This window comes from Engraulis encrasicolus, chromosome 16, assembly GCF_034702125.1.
Source record: "Engraulis encrasicolus isolate BLACKSEA-1 chromosome 16, IST_EnEncr_1.0, whole genome shotgun sequence".
Lineage (NCBI taxonomy): Eukaryota > Metazoa > Chordata > Actinopteri > Clupeiformes > Engraulidae > Engraulis > Engraulis encrasicolus.
The window spans coordinates 13,691,392-13,714,988 of NC_085872.1; the positions used below are offsets into that span (position 1 = coordinate 13,691,392).

At 40.8% G+C, this 23,597-nt stretch overlaps 1 protein-coding gene across 1 annotated transcript in view; it reads left to right on the plus strand.

The window, feature by feature from the left end:
• The first annotated feature begins 11,933 nt into the window (after positions 1-11,933).
• LOC134465989 (natural killer cell receptor 2B4-like) overlaps positions 11,934-23,597 on the plus strand; it is a 33,068-nt gene continuing 21,404 nt past the window's right edge. The window contains exon 1 of the mRNA XM_063219888.1: positions 11,934-12,063. Coding sequence (XP_063075958.1) covers positions 11,934-12,063 — 130 coding nt within the window. The remainder of the gene's footprint in view (positions 12,064-23,597) is intronic.

The window sequence follows — 23,597 nt, forward strand, 5'->3', positions numbered from 1 at the left end:
CACTGTGCCGCGATCTCTAGTGCTTTGTCGAGGACCAACGTCGAGCCCTCCTCGAGCAGCTTCCTCCTCACATACTCCGACGAGCATTTACTTAGCACAGCATCCCTGAGCTGGTTAGACAAGTCACCCCCAAATGCACAGTCTTTTGCCGTCCGGCGTAAACGGGTTACGAACTGTTGTACAGTCTCCCCTGCATTCTGTGACAATTGGTAGAAAGTTTGGCGCGCAAATGCATTGTTCACCTTTGGTACGAAGTAGTCGTTTAGCGCCTTCACAGCCTTGTCATAGTCCGACGAACCTCCAGTGTCGTCCAAAGTGGAAAAAATATCCTGCACATCCGTCCCGGCGTGATGTAGGAGTAATGCACGTCTCCGAATCTTTGTGCTGTCGGTGACCCTTGCTTCCATGATCAAACCTTTCCCGTCAGCAAACAGTTCAAACGCCGTTAGCCACCTGGTCCAGCGAGGACCTAGCGTAGCTGGCTCCTTGTAGCAATCAAACTTCGGCACGGATGATTTGTCCTCCATCTCGAAGATACGGACTAATCTCACTTTTCAGATTTAACTATACGAAGTCGATTATTATCCTCGTCGCCAATGTTACACTTTGACTTTGTGTAAACGAATTGAATCAGACACACACCGGAGCATAGTTTTCCGTGGCTTTACTTCATGCTGGTCAACGTAGAAGAGAGAGCATTACATCCCTACTACACAGGGTCAAGGGGAATAACGTATGACATGCTGACGTCATCCTCAGTACATGACATTTAACATCACCTTTCCATATCATTACAGCATCATCAATGTACCTTTTCCATAGTGCTATTTTTGAATAAAAAGGGTTAAGATTAGTGTTGATAAATTTTTCTTCCCATAGACCCATAACAAGACAGGCGTAAGATGGCGCAAAGGCGCTGCCCATCGCCGTGCCTTGGAGTTGTAAAAAATATTTACCTGAATACTTGAAAAAGTTGTTAGATAAAATGATCTCAACCAGGTCAATTAAGAACTCGGTGGGAGGTAGAATTTCAGCGGGGCGCTGTTTAAGATAGTGGGTCATGGCTTCAAGTCCGACATGGTGAGGGATGCATGTATACAAACTTTGCACATCCAAGGAAACTAAAATATCGTTTTGTTCACAATGCCAATCATTGACAACATTTAGAATATCAGTAGTGTCCCCAAGATACGATGGTAAGCTATGTACATATTTCCTTAAGAAAAAGTCAACATACTGCGACATGGGTTCAGTAAGGCTATCAATGCTGGAAACAATGGGACGTAATGGAGGATCAATAAGTCTTTTGTGAATTTTTGGTAGGCCATAAAAGACAGGGCAAATGGGATAGTCCTTCATGAGAAAGGCCCTTTCTTTTTCAGTGATCCATCCCTTCTTAGAAGAATTGTCAATGAAGTCATCTATCATTTTCTTTATTTCACACATTGGATTAGAAGGTAAATGCTTATACTGTTTTTCATCGTCCAGTAGCTTTAGGATGCTGCATTCGTCTATGTGCTTAGTCTATGTATATAACTAGGGCATTTTGCCACCTGTGAGAATGGAGGGGGTAGCTCTGCAGACTCAACCACAATGGGGTCAGATGGTTGATCACCAAAGTTTCCACAGTTTGAAATAGGTCAATCGACCGGTAGATACTCAAGACGAGTATGCTGTACAGTGGCAGGCCTTTCATCTCACAAATGCATGCATGTCTAAGGTAGGCTACATCACAGGGTTTGTTGCTAAGGGTTTGGAGGCCCTAAGCATAACTGGTCAAGAGGAGCCAACCCTCATAATTGAAAATAAATAAATAAATAAAACAACACTAATAAAACTAATAATTCCAGAATTTATCACTTTTGATAACTAATAAATATGTTTTGTAATGTAATTTATTTTTTCAAGATGTTTTTCTTTAGTTATTCCCAGTTTAGGAGGCCCCAATTTTGGGGGCAAAGTGGTTGAGGCCCTAATTGCTCTGCGTACTCTGTTTATGCCTAGTGGTGGCCCTGCAACATCATGAACTTTTTGGAATGTAGACTACATCAAAGAGAGTAGATTAGAGAAAGAGGATTCAAACTCCGCCCACCCAATGAAAATAAGTCTGCTCAAATTTGGTCTCCTAAGGGGGTGTGGCCCTCTCCTTCTTTTCTTTTTGTCGTGTTTGGTGGCGGCTTGCACAACATGTGCGCGACCACTACCACCATTTACAGCGCTAGGGGAATTCCATTCATTCTCAACTATAACACTCCAAAGGTCTCCTACAGCAGCTGACGGTCTCCTTAAGGGGCATTCACCTCACATCACATGGATCCGGAAAAGTCAGAGCCTGAAGTATCTTATTCTAATCTACTCTCTTTGGCTACATCATCTGAAGTCACAGTGCACAAGCCAATGCAAGTCAAACTACTTTCTCCTGTCCTTTCCTGGCCCTCCTCTTGCCTCAGTGTTGTCCTGCACCTCCATGGAGAAAACGCTTTCCCTGTTGTCAACAAGCACAGAGTGAATTATGAGGGCCTTTTACCACCTATTTAACGTCTCAATGTTTTTTTTTTTTTTTAAGATATTGAAAAATACTTTAATCACCAATGACATTGAGTCCAGTTGACTCCTTTAGAGAGGATGGGAGTTTGACTTGCACACACTGTCTCAATATTGGGCAAACCAGCCTTAGTGAATGTTCTGCCGCTGTAGCATAAGGATTGCTTCGCCAAGATGTACACAATGTCACAGAAGTTGGCCCATCACTCTAGCTCAGTGTTTCCCAACCAGGGGTACGTGTACCACTAGGGGTACGCGAGCACACTGCAGGGGGTACTTGTAAAAATGAAATTTTAACAAATGTATGGAGCTTAGTTACATTGGGATGGAGAAAGCGATATAGAACTTGACTTAGGGGGTACTCATGGCACAGCGAAAAAGGCTTGGGGGTACACAGACAAAAAAGGTTGGGAAACACTGCTCTAGCTGTTCAAATATGTACAGTACATAGAGAACCCTTATGAAAATGGTTAGTCGGTGGTGAGTGTGTAGTATGTGTGTGAGTTCTTCATCCCTGAAAAGAACAAAGGAGAGAGGGAGAAGGGAAAAGAAGTGGTTCTGTTAACTGTTGTGACATGATGCAGAGGTAGTTCCAAAAGCCTTCACAAGAATGCGTTGCTTTCAATTTCACATTATTTCACATGATCTTCATCGACCACATACCTACTTTTCTGTTGTGTGCAAGAGAGTGCTCTGGCCACTATGGGGCCCCACTAACCTAAGGCTTGGCAGTTTGACTCTGAAGAAAATGAAAGGAGATAAGTCTATGTTACCAAAGAGATAACTCATGTCATGTCACTGACCTGCATGATATAATGTATCACTGTGCACCATACAGAACTTCAGTTTGTAGTTCTTCATCTTCATCTTCATCTGTAGCTAAATAATACACAGAAATGTGTTTACATTTACAGAAATAGACTACCACTTTCTGTATGACATACTCATCCCCTTGGTTTTGCTGTTATTGAGGAACCACACTGACATTGCTGAAATGTAATTTCCCCCCTTAGTAATGTTATGTCATAGGCCAACATAGGTTAATGTATTTAGTTTGCCTCTCATCAATATCATCCATGTAATCCTTCATGACTTACTCCAGATATGATGCTAGATCATCTCTAGCCCTGTTCTCTGTTCCCTGAAAGCATATCTTTCACAGCTCTAAAAAGAAATCCAGTTTTGCCTAAAAAAGTTGAATATGCCTTTAATATGGTAGCATACTGTATGTACATCTATTTAAATCGAAACATCGAAAATATCCACATAGAGATAATTCCAATGCAATAGCTTTTGAGATAAAAATTAGTACACTGTTTATTCTTATCGGGTAAAACATACCAAGGCGGAACTGAACGGTCGCGGGACGAACGCGGTCTTTCTGCTTACACCACGTTCCACATTATTACGCAAATGACATTTTTTGCCGTTTTCCCAAATAATCAATAGAAATGACAGTCGTCATATTTTTCAAGTCATCAGCCATTAGAGTACAATTTTAAACGTTTTTGAATGAACCTTCCAATGACATCGGTATTTTTTAAAATAATAAAAAACTTAAAATGCCCAAAATGCTCTGTTCCAATTAATTACGCAAAACAGTTTTGTAGTGTTGTAATCCAAATTTCTTTCTTTTTTCCCATTTACATCAAAACAGTTGGCATTTGGTACCTTCAATACATTTCAATGTTCAAAACTTTGCTATAAGCTGTAACTGGAATGCTGCATTTAATATTGAAGTGATGGAATTGCATGGTAGTTATGGAAGCCCAGATATCCTTGCTGCTTTGATCTCAGCTGTTTTTGTTTGTTTGGTCGGGTGACCCACACTTCACTCTTCAATATACCCGTAGATTTCCATGCCACGTTTATGTGCTTTGGAGATGATGACATTCTAACTCACCAGACATAACATCCCATTCATTTTCAATGGGGTTTTATGTCTGGTGAGTTAAAATGTCGATACCACCAAAGCACCTAAACGTGGCATGGAAATCTATGGGTATATTGAAGAGTGAAGTGTGGGTCACCAGACCAAACAAACAAAAACAGTTGAGAGCAAAGCATCAAGGATATCTGGGCTTCCATAACTCCCATGCAATGCCCTGCCATTGACTTCAATGTTAAAGGCAGCATTCCAGTTACTAAGACAAAGAGGTTATCAGCAAGTATTGAACATTGAAATGTAATTTAGAAGGTACAAAAATCCAACTGTGTTGTAGTCTAGGCAGAATTTCAGAAAATGTGCTTATTTAAGGACCTGAAGGCAAATCATGTTAATTTTTGGTATACAACTGATTTAGGGGTATTCAAAGGTGCTGAATCCAAATCTGCTGTATACCGGGCGCAAAAATGTACGGAAACGCCTCAAACGGGCAAAATCCAATATGGTCGCCGACGCCAGGTTAAAATCTTGCAATCCCTTTTCTTTTTGACTAAACAAGGTATGAATATGAAAATAAGACTTATTTTTAAGTTTCCATATATGGGGAACCCCATTCTGTCATCAGATTTAAGGTCAGATTTGAAGAAAATGCTTATATAATTGACTGGCAGCTTTTTTTAAAACAGGGAGTCTTATATTGTCAACGATTTTTAGCATTATGATCAAACTTTCAAGATCCACAGAAAATAATGTCTGATGTCTTTGTGAACACCAATACTGCCAAAAACTGCACTGAACTGTCTACTATCACCTGAAAAAAGAAGTTTGTGTCTACCTATTTCCATTCTTTAGTTACTGGCAGTAGAACATGGGATGACACCACCAAAAAAGCACTGTTTTTTGACCCAAAAATGCTACACTTCTGTGTCCATATTTTTGCTTGCAGGATAAAGTGTCTTTTTAGTGTTCATGTTTGGTTTACAGCATTTCCATGAGTTTTGAAAGATGCTTAACTTAAATCTGCTGTATATCAGGCTCAAAAAATCCCATAGTACCTCAAAATGAAGTAATCCAATATGGCCGCCATCACCAGAGATATACAGTACATGTCTGTGATTAAACAAGGTCATCTCTTAAATATATTATGCCAGCTATAGGTTTTCATACATGGGGAATTCATTGCTGTGCTCGGGTTTAAGATTTGGATGAAAAGACATGATTTAGACCTGCACACATGTTTAAGACTGTTAATAAATTGATCATTTATATTGGAATATTTCCCCCATTTCAATTTAATCCGGCATTAATTAAATGTATTGGTCTTAGATAACATATCTTGTTTTCGAATAGGCCCCCGGTAGAGTCCATTACAATACGAACACTGTCACTGAAAAGACAACACTTACTACCCACATACACTACATTCACTCCCTCATCCCCACCCTGTCGCCACTCTTAATGTAAATAACAATCAAGCATAACATTGCAATGTTCGGACGGACCACACATTGAGAGAGTACATACACACACAAGAGTGGCAGAGAAGACATTCTTATTGGAACACCAACGTACACACACGTACGTATACAGGCGCTTTAATATACACTCATGCAGATTTCAATTCAATAATTGAGGCATTATACCATGATGAAATGTTTCCATCTCAAACCACGTCCCATGCTCCCATCTTTTCAACCATAAAAGTAAGTGCACACACGAGTCTGCCTAAATAATTCTTTTTATACAACTTTACAATGGAAATCACTGTTTGCCAATTTTATTGATGTGCTCATTCAATCTATGAATAAAGGAGGATTGAGTGGTGAGCTGATGTGTAGAATAAAATAGAATAGAATATATTGGAATAGAATAGAATAGAATAGAATAGAATGGTGTTTGTCACTATGCACATGTTCAATGAGATTGAAAGCAACACACTTCAGAGCACACATTTAATTCACAAAACAGTTTTGGTGAGCAGAATATACAATTAGTAGTGCCAAAAAAACATGAACAGAGCAGGGAGTGCGTGTGTGTGTGTGTGTGTGTGTGTGTGTGTGTGTGTGTGTGTGTGTGTGTGTGTGTGTGTGTGTGTGTGTGTGTGTGTGTGTGTGTGTGTGTGTGTGTGTACGAATATATACACAGAGTACATACTCATGTATTGGTACTCATGTCATACTCATTGGTATCCAAGAGTTATTGCATCGATTGTCTTGCTCAATGTAGATATTACAGTAGCGGTGGCCCACTCTGCAAACACAACTATTTTACATTGTGCTGTATCATTAGTCTATTGCAGAACACCAGATGGATGGAAAGAGATCATTGGATTGAGGGATACCAATGAATGGTCATTCTGTGCATGTGTGTGTGAAATGTGGTTATGGCCCTTTGTTGAGTTGTTTGGTCCTTGCTTTGACACACCTGTACCAAGAGGACAGCAAGGCAAAGAGCTGAGGACCCGGTTGGAGGCTGTCCTAGATAATGTTTTAGCTCTGTTGATGCAGCAGGGGGATTAGAGAGGGGCTAACTTTTTTCCTCTTGTAGGTGTGCCTCCTGAAGGCCGCAATTATCTCTTTGGTTTTCTTTGCATTCAAAGATACAGAAATTATTCTCTGTATACCAGACTACCACCTTTTGCTGGCCACAGCAACTTCCATCTGGAGCTACGCCATAGGAGGTCCAAAAGAGTGGAGTTATTTAAAGAAATCCTTGCACTTATGACACATTTTGTGTCACATTTGTCTGAGCTGCGCTTTAACTATTCACAGATTCGAAAAGAGACTCATTGGAGCAGTCATTGTTGCTGAAAGAACTACTTTTTTCACTTATTTAACTTCTCACCACCATACATTTTCACTGTGTCACATCTCTGAAAAATCAGTGATCCGGATTGGTTCTACGGTATTGTGGTTTGCGATCAGGGCGAATCCGAAGGATTATAGGTTATCTACTGTACGTGATGGAGTTGTAATCCCATGTGAGGGATCCAAGTGATAGGTGAAGCTTAGATGATGGAGCACACTGGATGAGAGAAGCACAGTTGTGTGAGGGACACCATGGGGGTGAAGTGCAAGTAAGGGGAAGGCAGCGTGATATTGACCATCACTAGGGTTGTGGGTGTGCTCTGACTGTCCCACTTATGATCCAAGCCCTTTGGAGTAGAAGTCAGAGCCCTAGGTTAACTTATTCTCAATTACCTCTCCTCCTCTCCAGTGATTTTGAAGGAGTTGTTCGCTTAAATGCAACAGCTATGTATGCCCAAGACAAATTTATCTTATTTGCAGCAACTGAATGACTCCATGTACTCCATGCCTCTTCTTGCAGACCCAGAGGGGGATGAGGCACTCCTTGGGGCGAGCACAAGTTGTGGTGTCTTTTCATGCTTCGTGAATGGCAGATACAGGAGTAGTGGGACTAATGCCCCATTCAATTTCATCCATCCCGTTTCAGTGACTGACAGGAGGACAGGGTGGAGTAGTATGTGATCCTGCCTCAGTACATTGGCTTGATAATGTGGGGGCACAATATGCCATTGTGTGGCTTCTGATGTAGATAGCAAAGACTCTATGACTAGGACTAATCACTGCAAAACAACTCCATTGCTTTCGCTACATCTGCAGCAAAAGTACAATGTATTGCCTGGTGTTATGTAGTGTCTAAACATGTAGTGGCCAAATCACTGAGTAGGAGGAGCTTGATAATGATTGGAGATAGCCTAACTATCAAGAAAGTAAATATTTCACAATGACATCAACCTGTCTTTTGTTCCACCTTTCACCTTTCTACCGTTCAAGGGTTTAATCTAAACAAGGCAATAAAATCAGCAGACAATAACTTCCCAAAACTAGATATTCATATTAGATGAAGGTACATTCAGGCATACAGACTTATCTGTGTATAGTTTTGTCATAATGGAAGAGGTGGGCTGAGGTGGGCTGAGGTGAACACATTTCATTGTGCATAAGCAATTGAAATAAGACAAAACATTTCAATAGAAATTAGCCTGTCAGTTAATTGGCATGAAAAACAATGGTTGTAAACATGAATTCAGACTACACTGAACTGCCTGACTACACTGACTACCTTTGATTATAATTTTCAATTTGATTACATACATTATTTCCCCATGTATGAAAAGAAAACATATAGCTACATAATGTTTTTAAGAGTTCACCTTGTTTAATCAAAGATATGTATATCTCTGGTGACGGCGGCCATATTGGATTCCTTCATTTTGAGGCATTATAGGAATTTTTTGAGCCTGGTATACGACAGATTTGAATTGAGCATATTTCAAAACCCATGGAAATGCTGTATACCAAACATGAACACTATAAAAAGGCACTTTGTCCTGAAAGAAAAAATATGGACACAGAAGTGTACTATTTTTAGGTCAGAAATCAGTGCTTTTTTAGAGGCGTCATCCCATGTTCTACTGCCAGTAACTAAAGAATGGAAATAGGTAGACACAAACTTCTTTTTTCAGGTGAAAGTAGACAGTTCAGTGCAGTTTGTGGTAGTATTGGTGTTCACAAAGACATCAGACATTATTTTCTGTGGATCTTGAGAGTTTGATCATAATGCTAAAAATCGTTGACAATATGAGGCTCCCTGTTTTAAAAAAGCTGCCAGCCAATTATATAAGCATTTTCTTCAAATCTGACCTTAAATCTGATGACAGAATGGGGTTCCCCATATATGACAACATAAAAATAAGTCTTATTTTCACATTCATACCTTGTTTAGTCAAAAAGAAAAGGGATTGCGAGATTTTAACCTCGTGTCGGCGGCCATATTGGATTTTGCACGTTTGAGGCATTTCCGTACATTTTTGCGCCCGGTATACAACAGATTTGGATTCAGCACCCTTGAATACCCCTAAATCAGTTGTATACCAAAAATTAACACAATTTGCCTTCAGGGTTCATCTTTTGGGAAAATTGACCCTGACTATTGATGTAAATGGGAAACAAAGAAAGAAATTTGGATTACAACACTACAAAACTACTTTGCGTAATAATGTGGAACAGAGCATTTTAAGTTTTTTATTACTTAAAAAATACCGTTATCATTGGAAGGTTCATTCAAAAACGTTTTAATTGTACTCTAATGGCGGATGACTTGAAAATTATGACGACTGTCATTTGCATTGATTATTTGGGGAAACAGCGAAAAATGTCAGTTGCATAATAATGTGGAACGTGGTGTAGTTTTTCTCTGCCTTTCACACTGACAGCGTCGGCGTGCGCGGCCAGTCCTGTTAAATAAAAACCCACAGCTAAAGCTAGTGTGCTACTTTGCCATTCATTTGAATGAGACACCGCCGTTCGCCGGCGTGAAAAATACGCTCGAGTTCTATTTTCCAAATGCAGCGCGGCACGGAGCCGGCTCCCGTGCCGCTGACGCCCGACTACCGCTGGTTGGTGTGTAAGGACAGATAGGTTTCAATGTATTTTCACGGACGCCGGTAAAAAACGCTGCCGTTCCGCGACGCTTTACCGCCCTGGTGTGTAAGACCCCTTAGGGTAAAAATCGTGGCCTGGTAAAAATCGTGGCCGTTCCGCGACGCTTTACCGCCCTACAAACCAGAGCGGTAAAGCGTCGCGGAACGGCCACGATTTTTACCGGCGTCTGTGAAAATACATTGAAACATATCTGTCCTTACACACCAACCGGCGGTAGTGGAGTGTCAGCGGCGCGCTGCATTTGGAAAATAGAACTCGAGCGTATTTTTCACGCCGGCGACCGGCGGTATCTCATTCAAATGAATGCCAAAGTAGCACGCTAGCTTTGGCTGTGAGGGGGTTTTGAACAGGACTAGCCGCGCACACCGACGCTGTCAGTGTGCAAGGCAGAGAAAAATACGCCGGTCGAAATGAAGCAGAAAGAATGCGTTCGTCCCGCGACCGTTCCGTTCGGCTTTGGTATGTTTTGCCCCTTACACACCAGGGCGGTAAAGCGACGCGTGACGAGCCGGCTCCGCACCGCGCTGCATTTGGAAAATAGAACTCGAGCGTATTTTTCACGACAGCGACCGGCGGTGTCTCATTCAAATGAATGGCAAAGTAGCACGCTAGCTTTGGCTGTGGGGTTTTGAACAGGACTGACCACACACGCCGACGCTGTCAGTGTGAAAGGCAGAGTAGAACACGCCGGCCGAAACTAAAGGTCAGATTAGACTTCTGCAACTGCGCTCGTCAAAACTCGTCGCGAGCCACATTTGAAATTGCGCGATTAGGCTACTTTCACTACATTGTAAGCACTGCTGTCATTATTAAGCAATGTTGCTTTCTATCCCGGTTAGCTAGGTATTTTCACACAAATTGCAAAGGCAATGCACTGGTATCATTATTTGACATACCCAGTCTGTTTTCACGAGCAGAAAATGCAAGCATGTAAAGACAGTTGATTCTGCCGATGTGTGTTTACATTCGGTGGAGGAACGGTAGTAAAACCGCAGGCATTGTGCCACGAGTGTTCAACTGATGCATTGTTTGTTACTTAGCTTGTAGCTTCGTGTATTTACACACATTTACACACAAGGCATTAATAAAGTTTTTAACAGAATACAGCTCTGCTCTCGCAAACTACTGGCATTGCGCTGCCACAAGAACAGAACAAGGAAGTAGCAAGACGACCAATCATAGCGCCTTTTTGTCTGCGTACTCGTCCGTCCGACGGATAGTTTGAATTTTTTCGAGGCGCTCGACGACGGGCGCAGAGCCTCTGAGAGGGGGGCGTGGACTCGCATAGATAGAAAACAGACAGACGCAGAGGCTATGCGTCCGAAGCATAAATCTAGCTTAAGCAGAAAGACAGCGTCCTTCTCGTGTCCGTTCCATTCGGCTTTGGTATATAATTCCAATGCAATAGCTTTTAAGTTAAAATTAGTACACTGTGTATTCTTATAGCAAAGGAAAATATGAGAAAATAGCCACATGCCTTTTATTTTCCTCCAGCAGAATATTCCACCCACTAAGACTGCACAGAGAACAGCAATGGAGATTGTTATGTGGTTGATGTTTGGACCTGCTGAATGAGAAACACATATTTTAAAACTTGACAACACTCTTGAATTATAAGTGAAACATACAATAGCTTCCAATAACTCCATAACCATCAAGCCGCCCATCATATCATCAAACAATTGGAAAACGAATTAAACCCCAAAACCAAAAGAGAACCAGTTGGATTATTAGAGGTGGAACTACACCTGTAATACACCTTGAAATACACAGAAACATGGACACAATGTGCGAACTCACTAAAAATGGCATAGTTCATCACAACATCATGTTGGATTTGTTTCTATCAAAGAAGTATTCCACGCAAACTCATGAGACTGGTTTGAGAATAGACACTCGGCAGTCTCACCTTCATCAGTACCTGCAAGGCACTCGTTGTTTATATCTTCGTGCAATAGATGGACAGTCTGATTAGTGGCAGGGCTTGAGGCAACGCAGTAGTAAATAGGGGAATTTTCACTTATATGTTCAAGACCATGAAGGATGGTATTGTAGTTCTTGGTTTGGTTGAGAAGAACATCTTCTTTGAACCAGGCCAGAGACACATTTCTGCTCTTTTCTTCATAGCACATCCAGACACAGGAACTCTTTGTCATACAGCTTCAGGTGAGGCTTGTGGACCTCTGCAGATGGGAGAGAATTCAATTCAAACACTGATGTTAGACATAAACACCAGCACAGTCTTGTCTGGGAGAAGAATATTACACAGCAAAACATGTTTGTATGGGGGCCCAATACGTGATAATCAAGGCTCTAAATGAACACCAACCAGCCAAATTCTGTTGAAATTTCAGTTGGGTTAAAGACAAACGTACTCACTTTGACCCATTAATGAGTGTGTGTTTAACATCTACTAGTCATTTTGGCTGGTGTTGAAAAAAGTGAATTTACACTCAGACGTTAATGCTAGCGGATACCACCTTCTCCATCAAAACTTAGTGTTAGGCTAAGAAGTTAAAGGCAATCATGTGTAAGCAGGTAGGGCGTCAGACTTTTAGCCCAAATGTTGCCAGTTCAACTCTCGACCCGCCAGGTTGGAGGAGGGAGTAATTAACTAGTGCTGTCCCCCATCCTCCTCCATGACTGAGGTACCCTGAGCATTATACTGTCCTGCCGCACTGCTCCCTTTCGGTCGCCATTGGGGGCGGCCCCCTTGCATGGGTGAGGCATAAATGAAATTTCGTTGTGTACAATGTGCACTTGTGTGCTGTGGAGTGCTATGTTTCAATGGCAATGGGAGTTAGAGTTTCCCAGTTGGGCTTTCAATAAAGGGTGTAACTGTAATTAATATCATCCTAGCTTGAATTAAAGTTGCTGAAACACAGTAGATAATAATTACTCAATGCTATCTGCTGGTGGGCTGTGCACCTGCAAGCACAATTTGAATGCACTTTCTTTCACATGAATAGAATATGGTTTTAGTGATTGAGATAGGCCTTTAAGACACATTGATCCACCACTCATAGCTCTGAGATTAGCCTTTGTAGAACATCAGTAGTAACCCCTTAGGCCGGCCGCACAGTGGCTCCGACAGCACTGCGGTGCACTTTTGCTTCTGACAGAATTCGGACCCCCAAACCCAATTTCACAAGAACATAGCATTGATAGTCAATGGGTGGCGCAGACAAAATAGAACTTGTCTCTAATTGCTATTCCGAATTGAAGCGAAAATGCGCCGTAGTGCTGTCGAAGCCAATGTGCGGCCGGCCTTACTGTGTAATTAATTATAAACTTACCATACACCATCAGTTGATACAGCTGTTTTGTGGAGTAGTCAAGGCTTTCTATGATGTATCTGCCTGAGTCTTTCATTGATAAGTTCTGGAGAGAGAAGTAGCCAGTCTGATGGTGCCAGTGCAGTCGATTTACCAGGTGGGTTGCAAAAGTTTTAAGTTGACCCTTCATAACAATTGCAAGGGTCTTTTCTTCTCCATTCTTCATAGTGCCAACAGATCCAGATATCTTTGTTTCAAACACTACAGCTCTTCCCTGAAGCCCAACAACTGGTGTCCATGATGGAGTGAATCTGTTTTCAGACCAGCATCATTCTACAAATCAAAAAAAGACAAGTTTATTTGTAGAGTATTTCATACACAGACGCAGTTCAACTTGCTTCACACAAAAAAAACAAGAAATGGAGAAATGAAACATTACACAATTAGAATCAAAGACATTTTAGAGTTGCTAAGGGAAGGCATCTGAGGCATCTAATCACAACTCTCAGTATAAGTTGTGACAATTTGCTTATAAGAATAAAAGAAATTGGTACAAATTTGGGTTAGGAACAACAGACACTTAGATATAATATAATCAAGCAACATTTTTTTTTTAATGTTCAAGGACCATCCAGGGGACTTCATCCAGACAGTCCTGTCTGTTATCCACCTGGCTGTCAATCTGTCCTCATGTGTGCCGTCTCACCTGAGATTACAACATAAACAACACATAACTTATTCCCCTGTAGTTGTCTGGATTAATATAGTAAATAAAGTTATTGTTTTTGTGCGTAAATACATTTCTATATTTGCTGTGCCTCTGGTGCTCTTCAGCTGTCTGATGGTTTCTGCATTTCCTAATCTGGTCTGGAGGATAATAATGTAAATCTTAGCTAATGCACTTCATGGTAAGCATTAGGGTTGCCATGATCTTTGGTGTGCTAAAATTGCTTCAACAGTATCTTACATGCACCCAACCACGTGAAAGATGAGGTGAGCCTCATTTGTTTCGCAAATACGATTCCCCTGGCTGCCCAACTCTATGAATGTCAAAAGATCAAACTGTACAAAGCATTATATATACGTAACAACATAAAAGTGGGCGAATAATTACAATATAATATGTCTCTCATGAGCCATTTGACATAATAATTTTGATACAGTTTTATCCAAACGCAATGCCTATAATTGTCTGGGATTTGTGATGACTTACCCCCACAACAAACCAATACGATAAAATAAGATGCTCTCCAGCATATCCACATATAGTGCATGATAGAGCTCTTTTGCATCTCGGTGCTGAATGATGTCCGCACCTCTTCTGGAAGCACTAAATAAGAGGGTGGAGCAATAGGCTATGCTTTCTTTTCAAAAGTGTTATGTCCTTATACAGTTTCAGGTGTACAGGCAGATCTATCCATTTTGGGGTCCTAGGCAAAATATAAACATGGGGCTCTCAAAAGGCATTATATAGCCTAGACATGAAATTCTGTGTTTTGCGTGCTATTCACGTGTTTTGTCTCATATAGATCTTCAATTATTTTACAGTGACAAATTAAGATCAAGCCTATTTTTTGTGTGTTATCTGCGGTATGACAGTTTTTGGGCCCTATGGAGGACAGATTTGGTACGGGCTGGGCCCTCTGCAATTGCCTAGGTTTGACATTTGAGCTTCCATACGAGGTGCACAGAGTCCTGCATAGATGAACACAGTCTTGTAAGTGTACATTCAGTATAGTGACAACTTTGGGGAAGAAGCTGTTCTTCTATTGGATCTAGCTGACAATGACTTACAGTGCCTGCCAGAGGGCAACAGTGAGAGCAGATGGAATCCAGGGTGCGTGTGGTCTGGTCTTTAATTATATACTCCTGGGTCTGCTTAGGCAGCGAGAGTTGTAAATGGAGATTATGGGAGGCAGGGTTGTGCTGTGTTGGTAAACCTCTGTAGACTATTGCTGTCAGCCTCAGTACAGCTTAAGTGCCACACTGACACTCTGTAGGTCAGCAGGCCCAATGGTGGAACGGTAAAAGGTCACCAGCAAACTGCTTGTGTCTAGATGTTCTCTTTTAAACACTCTCAGGAAGTGCAATCGCTGCTGGGCTTCTTTTTTTTATCAGAGCTTCGGTGGTGATTGACCAGGAGAGATCAGCAGAGATGTATACTCCTAGGAATTTAAATGAGTCCACTCTCTCTGTTGATGTACAGGGGGGCAGGAGCATCTCTGTTTTGCTGGTGCTAGGGTGTGTAATGAGTACTGTCTGTGTGCAATCTGTTAATCCTTTTTAAGAAAAGGGGCATTACTGTAAGTGTAGGCCTCCTTCTGTTAACACACTAACCCTCACATTTCTCTAGTTCATGCAAGGTCCATATGCATTCAAGAGTTATATCAGATGAGAAAATGTAGGCTACTTAAGAACAAGTCACATTCATAATTTCCTGATAATTATTTATGAAGTGTGAATACTATCTCAACATGTATTTTTGTATTTGTGGCAAGGCTATTAATCATTCATTTATGACTTTTATTCCAAATTGTGTTCATTAGCAGCCTTAATATCAAACTAAGAACCACAGAGTGTGAGAGTTTAATCCTGGTTAATGCAGTGACACTGTTCTCACGAAACAAGAGCATATAGTGTGTGCGTCAGCATGTGGAAAATGTGACTTTGGCTTTACTGTAGCTGTATGTGGTGAGGTGTATGGGGCTAGGGGTACTGAAACAAGACACTGAATGTGTCTTTCTAAGCAATGGCTACAAACAATGTGGTTATGGGCCCCCTATTCTTATGAACATGCTGTATGTCTGAATATGCAAGGGTAACAGAATCAAACAGGTATGGGTGACAATTGCTTCTGTTACCCAAGCACAAATATACAGGCCTATACTTTTAAAAAGCACAGACGTGTTCCATCTGATATTTTAGGTAAAGAGGGAGTGTAATATGGGATGTGATGTCAGTCCTCACGTATCCATAAACTAAGTCAAGCTATAGTGAATGTATGTATGCATCTCCCAAAGTAACCATTTTGCAGGTTTTGGAGTGTGCTTGCAAGATACATACATTGGGCTGTGAGTGTGGTAGTCCCAGCAGAAATGACAACCTACATTTTTGATTGAGATGCGGTTCACATATTTTAACAGAGTGATCACCATGTATTCTAAGCCTACATCATAAAAGTGTAAAGAAAATCAATAACTTTCAGTCCACAGTTCATTACAGACGGTCTGAATGCAGAGCAGCCGAGTTTAATCTTGTCTGTCAGTAGGCCTAAAGAGAAGCAGAGGATGTGGTCAGTCAGAATACCACACACAGACAGCCATAGTTCAGCTTTCGCTAACTCATTCCATTCCACAGTTTATGACCAAAATTATGGCCTATACTCCATCAAATATTATACACACATTTTGTGACTAAATGAGGAGACAAAAGAACATGTGATTGTGAAATTCTACATTTTGTTCCTTTTAGTTAGTTTTTAGTGCTGTTGCTTTAGATCCTTAATTGGTTTTATGGAAAGGATTATTATTAGCTAACACTGTCTGTCAATATTGTCATGAATTTCTATTAGGCCTACATATCAGAACATGGTTGAATGACGGAAGATGGCCAGAACACCACACAGGATGTGGTGTGTTCACAAAAGATTAAAAGAGATTTGGTAAATCAAAGTGTGAAAAATCAAGAAAGGGTGTGAAAAGATGTGGTTTCCAATACTGATGTAAATCTGTGGCGGTTGGTGGAATGTTGCTCGTTTTACCACTATAAGTATAGGCCTTGTTCAGGGGGCCAGTTGCATCTTAACCAGCTTAATGAACATACAAAATGGAATAATGCACATCAAAGCATAACCCTAAAGGCAAATTAGGCCTAGAAGATTTTGGAACCATCATTCATAACATATAAATGGACCCTTGTGTCAGTAGGATTTCTTTCTTGGGTCATTCATATGGGAGTCAATGGAAAGCCCCATAAACTCCAAACCTCTTACTTCCACATTTTACAGAGAAACTTTAGCCTACCCTACTGTTAGTGCCCTATGTTTTAGTGCCATGGCTTGGGATAAAAAAGGTGCAGTGCATATACTGTAGGGCTATTTCATGATGAACATAAACTTTTTAAATACCAGTACGAAAATAAATTGGAATTCTCTGAAAATCCAGACATGTGAGAGTCAAACATGGTAATAGGCTATCTTAAAACGAAAGTAGTCTCTGTTATCCTAGTCCGCTATGGATATCCGGTCGTGTCAGATTACAATAAAATGGGCGCTCCGTGGAAAAGGATGATGAGTCCGGAGAGTAGGCTGTTGAGCAGACAGGCATAGGCTACATTATTTTGAAACCATTTGTACAGAGTAGGCTATACATGTAGCCTAATTATTGCTCAAGTCTGACTTGATGCAATGCCTACTGCGGTGTCATATTTTCATAGCGCGCGTAACTACTACTTGATTAACTGATGATTTATGATTGAGAATTAAAGTAATGTTGTTGAATATGGACAAAATACTAAAACCACCCTCGTGCACGTCGCCACCGACCTCAGCTCTCGTGCACGAGAATTCACAACCCAAATCCCGCCTCTTCGGGTGGCCATGGCATGAAACATCAGACGGTTAAGTTAGACTTGAAAACAAAGGCACCGTGGATGGTGGATAAGATAATTCAAGGGAAACGGAAAATTCATCAATAATTATGCGATGATTGTCACACTACTGTTTTTTCTCACTGGTAAGGAGCTTACCTAGTCTGTTGCGCATGTTTAGTTCACGATAGCCTTATGTGCAGGCTGTTGTTCGGATTAAGTTTACAGCAATAAACGGGTAAATTGTAGTAGCCAGAATTATCACGTTTTCTAAGACTGTATTATCTTTCCACACAAAGCTATAGACTAGACTGGTCTAAAATACCTCAAGTTCTAAGCTGTTGGGTCTTTGGAAAGATGAATTGCATGAAATGTTAAACTTTCGTTATCTTCAAACCACACGCGTGATGCAAAAGGTTTTCTATGGTAGGCTACCTACTTTTTTCAACATGTAGGCCTATTTTGCTTTTATAATAGCAACCCAATAACGTCACAGCTCTCACCAATTACCTATATATGCTACTTTGATCCATTTTCGGAATTCACATGGAAAAGGTGAAAAATGGGTTCAAACAGTGGTGTAGTCTACTTTTTTGTGGTGGGTATACATATTAACATTTTCTGAAGTGGGTATTCTGTTTATATTTGTGCTATTCTAAATAATGGATCAATCAATTTTAAATGGGTATAGGCCTACTGAAGTGAAATCCCTGAAATTTGGAAGTGGGTATATTCCTTATACCTGCGTTCTGCGTAGGCCTAGACTACAGCACTTCAATTTTCAATTTGTCAGACAACTCAGAAAACAGAAAATTGATGTTGTTTGTTCATGTTATTGTAGGCCTAGGCCTAATTTGTCGGTGGCTTTTGAAAGGGCAAATAGGTGCATTTGAAACCAAAGTAAAGTGAGTTAATATTTCAATTTTCCATTTCTGCGTCGTGGTTGGACTGGACCATGCAGACGGGGGATGTTAGATCTTATATTATAGCCTAGTGTGTTTAGAAGTAGGGTGCGCACATCCACAAGTAGGCCTAGTTGTCCAGGTGCCAGACAAAAGGTAGTAGGCCTAGATAGTGTGATGAAGCGGTCTGACTCCGCACACTGTGTATTAACTCCAAAATAGGCCTAGGGCCTACTTTATTTCATTTTAACATACGGCAACGTTTCGATCCAACGTCCTCTTGTTAACATGAAATAAAGTACTTTTGGAGTTAATACACAGTGTACAGACCGCTTCATCACACAGATCTTATGATGATAAACATGATGATAAACAACGGAAGACGTGCGGCATGTGAATCGCTTCATGAAAAAAAACTCTTCCAGTAGACCTATAGGAGGGTGGGAGAAAGTGTCACCTGTTCGTGGCGTTGCAGTTGACACAATAAAGGGGAAGGGGAAAATACCTCAGGGGAAGTCACGTAGCCAGTTATGAGGTGGAGTGTATGCGTCCACACTTTGACCTGGCAGTCGCGTAGGAAAATGCATTAACCATGGCCAGTCGGGCGGTTTCTCTTGGTTGCGCACCTGTTTCTCCAACAGGCACTGCGCGCCAAATTGCGCGCCTTCTCCAGGCATGCATTTAAATTACCAGCATCATATCCCTTATTGATGGACCGCTCGTACACTATTTGCACCGAGTCTCAATTTCGTCATCTACCCTGCAAATTCTGTGGAGGCGCAAGATTTTACTTTTTCTAGACGGCGGATGGTGGCTACTGTGCGTTAAGAGGCTATCTATCTGTCACCTTGCGATAAACCGACGCCTTGCAGCAATTCGTGCCAAATAGACTAGGTGGCATAGACAACACTCAGCATCACGGTTTCTTTACTGATTGATAGTGTGAAGGGCGTAAAACATTGCCTAAAATATTAAATCATACCGCAACTTAATAAGGTAGGCTACTGTAGCCTATTGGAAAGTTTGCAGATTGGCCTACAGCTGAGCCAGTCGTTCTTTCACGTCTCAAGCTGACTTGTCATCTCCTATTCATTTGTAGGCCTATGTAACGCCGCATTATGTAATAACGGTGCAATATGTAATAATGTAAGAAATTATTACATAATTACATTATGAATCACTAAAAAAAAATTAAAAGAGAAATGAAAAAAATGCTATTGTGTAAATATACCCCATAGATGCTAATTGCCTTGAGATATGGAAAAGGCCCACCCTGTAAAATGAACTGTAACTCGTAAGCGAAACACATAGCCCTTCAACCTGTCTGTGTGAGGTGTGTGTGGGGGGAGGGGGGGGGGGGGGGGTCACCTATATCACTTTGTGACTGTTGGGGGTGGGGGGGTTGCGTGAGTGAGGTGGGATTTGTGTGAGGCCAAGTCACATGGAGTGCTGATCTAAATGTCGTTTTTTTAGTTCAAACTCATAACTTTTCTTTTCTTTTTTCTCCTTTCTTTTCTCTTCTTTTACTCTGTTTTTCTTTTAGTCTTTTTCTTTATTCTCTGTTTTTTTTGTCTTTTGGGTTTCCCCGCGACAAGCAGCCAATAGCGGCTTTTTGGGGGTTTTTTACCTTTCAATATCAATGTTAAAAATAATGATCTGTACATATTTCCTGAAAGGATATTGAATAAAAAAAGTATCCTATCCTATCCTATGTGGTGACAATTGCCGCATTGTGTAATAATTTACGCATTTCGTAATACATTTCTTGAACGCATTTCGTAATAACTTTTTTCTCATCTTGTAATAAATTATTACAAAATGCGAAATTTATTACGGAATGCGGCCGCAACTTTTTTTTTTGATGGAAATGTAATAACATGGTGCATTATGTAATAATCTATATGGATATGTTTTTTTCTGCACTTGGATTCAGTAGGCGCAGCACACACACATAGTCTCAGTGACATGGTAGTCACTGCCCTCTCTCTCTCTCATTCTTCTCAGTTCTCAAACTGCTCGAGAGTCGCGAATGCAGTGGCGGAACCAGACATTTATTCTTGGGGGAGCAATGGGGTAGCCACATGAATTTCACAGGGGCATGCTCTTACACAAAGAAAAAAAACAGTCAAACACTATAGAATAGATAAAGAGAATGATTTTCTTGGGTTCTTATGACACTTGTGAGTGTTATCAGATTGAGCGGTTTCCGATGGTCATCTATGGGTTAAAGAAGGGCTTTGGGCAGATACATAGGCCTATTCTGTAGATTTGTGTTCATATAAATCAAGACTTCTGTTTAATTCTGGCTGGATTTTATTCTTAAGGCGTTCTTTTTAGTATTTTTGTGTTGGTAATCATTGGTCACATTTGGCAACCATAACACCCGCTGTGCACCCTATAACTGCACCCTTAAGTTTTAGGTCTCCTATTATGTCAAACAGTAATCAGTTATTTTTTGTGCTTTTTTGTAAGATTTTTTTGTGATTTGACCCTCAGAAACCCATTGCATTGTAAATGGCAAGATTTACAAAGAACTATATAGTGCCTTACATTGACTGAACTTAACTCAAATTAGGCCTACGTATCCCAACACCACACAGTCATTTCCGGAGAGAAAATAGTATAGAAAAGAACACATTCCAAGTAAAAACATGGCCATTTTTGTATACTGCTAGCTGTCTTTTCTGAATACATTTCAACCATTGTAGAAGTAATTATTTAATATGTAGATGTGCCAGAAATGTGGGAAACAAAAGTTTTTTAGAAAAGTGATATGAAGGGCTGCTCTTATTTGGAAGGTAAATGCCCAATACCTGGGTGCTAAGCCATTGGAATACACAGACAGGTGTGTACACCTGTAGGCTATCTGTGTTTGTGTATACAAGAATCATATAGTGATTTGAGATGATAAAGATAAGTGTTTCACTGAAGCCCTATTGCAGATTTTCAACGTTTCTACAGAATTCTCAGAAATGAACTTAAAAGTTTCTGCATCAGAGACTTAGTAAAATTAGGTTGAAAGGAAATGAATGCTTAGGTGTCTGAGAGTTAATCAAAATATTTTCTACCATCTGTGTTTTTATGTAATCTCAAATTTCAAAGTTCAAATTGAACTCAGACTGCACATTAAAGAGTTACTTCCATACTAAAATCCAGTCACTGTAATGTTGCAATGCTGCTAAGAACTTGCTACAATTCACACATATAACAATGCTATCAAAGGTGCTGTACGGACATTCTTTTAAAATACTCATTAGCATAGTCTATTCCAACACAAAGACAGCAATTAGCATATGCCAGTGAATATTTGGACTTTAGACATGAGGTTTGAGTTGAATTCACAGGAATTAATCATGATGCTACTTTCATTTACCACCAAAAACGAATCGATTGATTTATCACATGGGATATAGAGCACTATATAGTACTGAAAAATCTTAAATGGCACACAGCTAACTTTTCATTATAAGGAAAACGAAATGAGTCTGAAATAAGCTGTTATTTCTCTAATGCTTTTCTTCTTCAGGATGGAAAAGCACACATCTGCCATTCACATTGCCGTCAGACCGTACAACAGAGTTCCTATGCATACCACTAGACAGACGGCATTCTAAGCTTTCGAATGGTACTCCATATGCCCAAATTCACGAGGGCGGTGTGTACACAAACTTGCATCAAAATGTGTGGGTGGGGAAAATGGTTATCCTTTCTTCACTCGCCATAGCGATTTGCGGGCGATCTATGCGCTTCGTGTAACGCGAGTGGGCGGGGCTACTGTACATTTTCTGGGGGAGCACTCGGGGTAGCCAATCAGATTTCAGGGGGGTCAAATGCTACCCTAGCCACCCCTGTAGCGCCGCCCCTGCGCGAATGATGCGGTTAAAACCGTTAAGAAATAATTTCACAACTTGTTGCGTGCAACGAGTCCAACGAATGTCTCGCACTTTCTGCTACATTACACCAATTTACAGCGACATTAATTAGGCCAGGTCTAAACACTTCACGAGGTGGTGAAAACTTGTCTTGCACTTGCGTGGGTCTGTAGAGAGAGAGAGAGAGAGAGAGAGAGAGAGAGAGAGAGAGAGAGTGTGTGTGTGTGTGTGTGTACGCACGGAGACAAACCTGGCCCATATTGATCTTAAGCCCCATCTTGGCTCTTTGGAAATATTCTTAACATTACAAAGGCTATTTTAACATTTTCCCCCAAACAACACGAATCAAATCCCAGGAAAAGCCCAACCATTATAAGTGACTCGTGGGGAGCTGTCCATGCTGGTGGTGCTTAATTTTTCCCGATATTTGCCCGTGGAGTAGTGAGTCTTTCATGTCTGCCTACATGACCTTGCGCGCCGGGGTCTGACCATGGTGCTTTTTGCCCGTGGAATAAGGAGACTGCCTTCTTGCAAAGCAAGAAGTCATAGCACCCGAGAAAAATGCCACTCTTTGTCCTATTTTCAATTTCAGTCCACTGTTCAGTAGGCCTATTAGGCTGCAATCAAATTCAATAGCCTATGCTCATCCACATGCACGCGAAAAACAATAACCCAAGCGGCGGGACTGATTCGATTATATTCCTTCCAAAAATGTCCGAACGTCACAAAAATCAGTTATTTGCATTGTCCGTAATTATACCAAACAAAAAGGTATCAATAGAAGAAATCAAGTCTTCAGTTTCGATAATCCACGTTACAAATCCTCAACAACAGCAAGCCATTCCTTTTCTGCTATGAGGCAGGCAACGGAACAAGTGCAGACAGTAGTCTATATGACCACGTTGATGCTGCACGGCTTGAAAGGATTCTGTCTAAATTAAATATCTTGGATAGCCTATATAGACCTAGGCCTAACTAGATTTGTTGCAATACAGATTCATTTTCTATATCCAGAAGTGTTCCAATGGACTGACGAAACCGAACACGATCAAGTTTGCAACTTC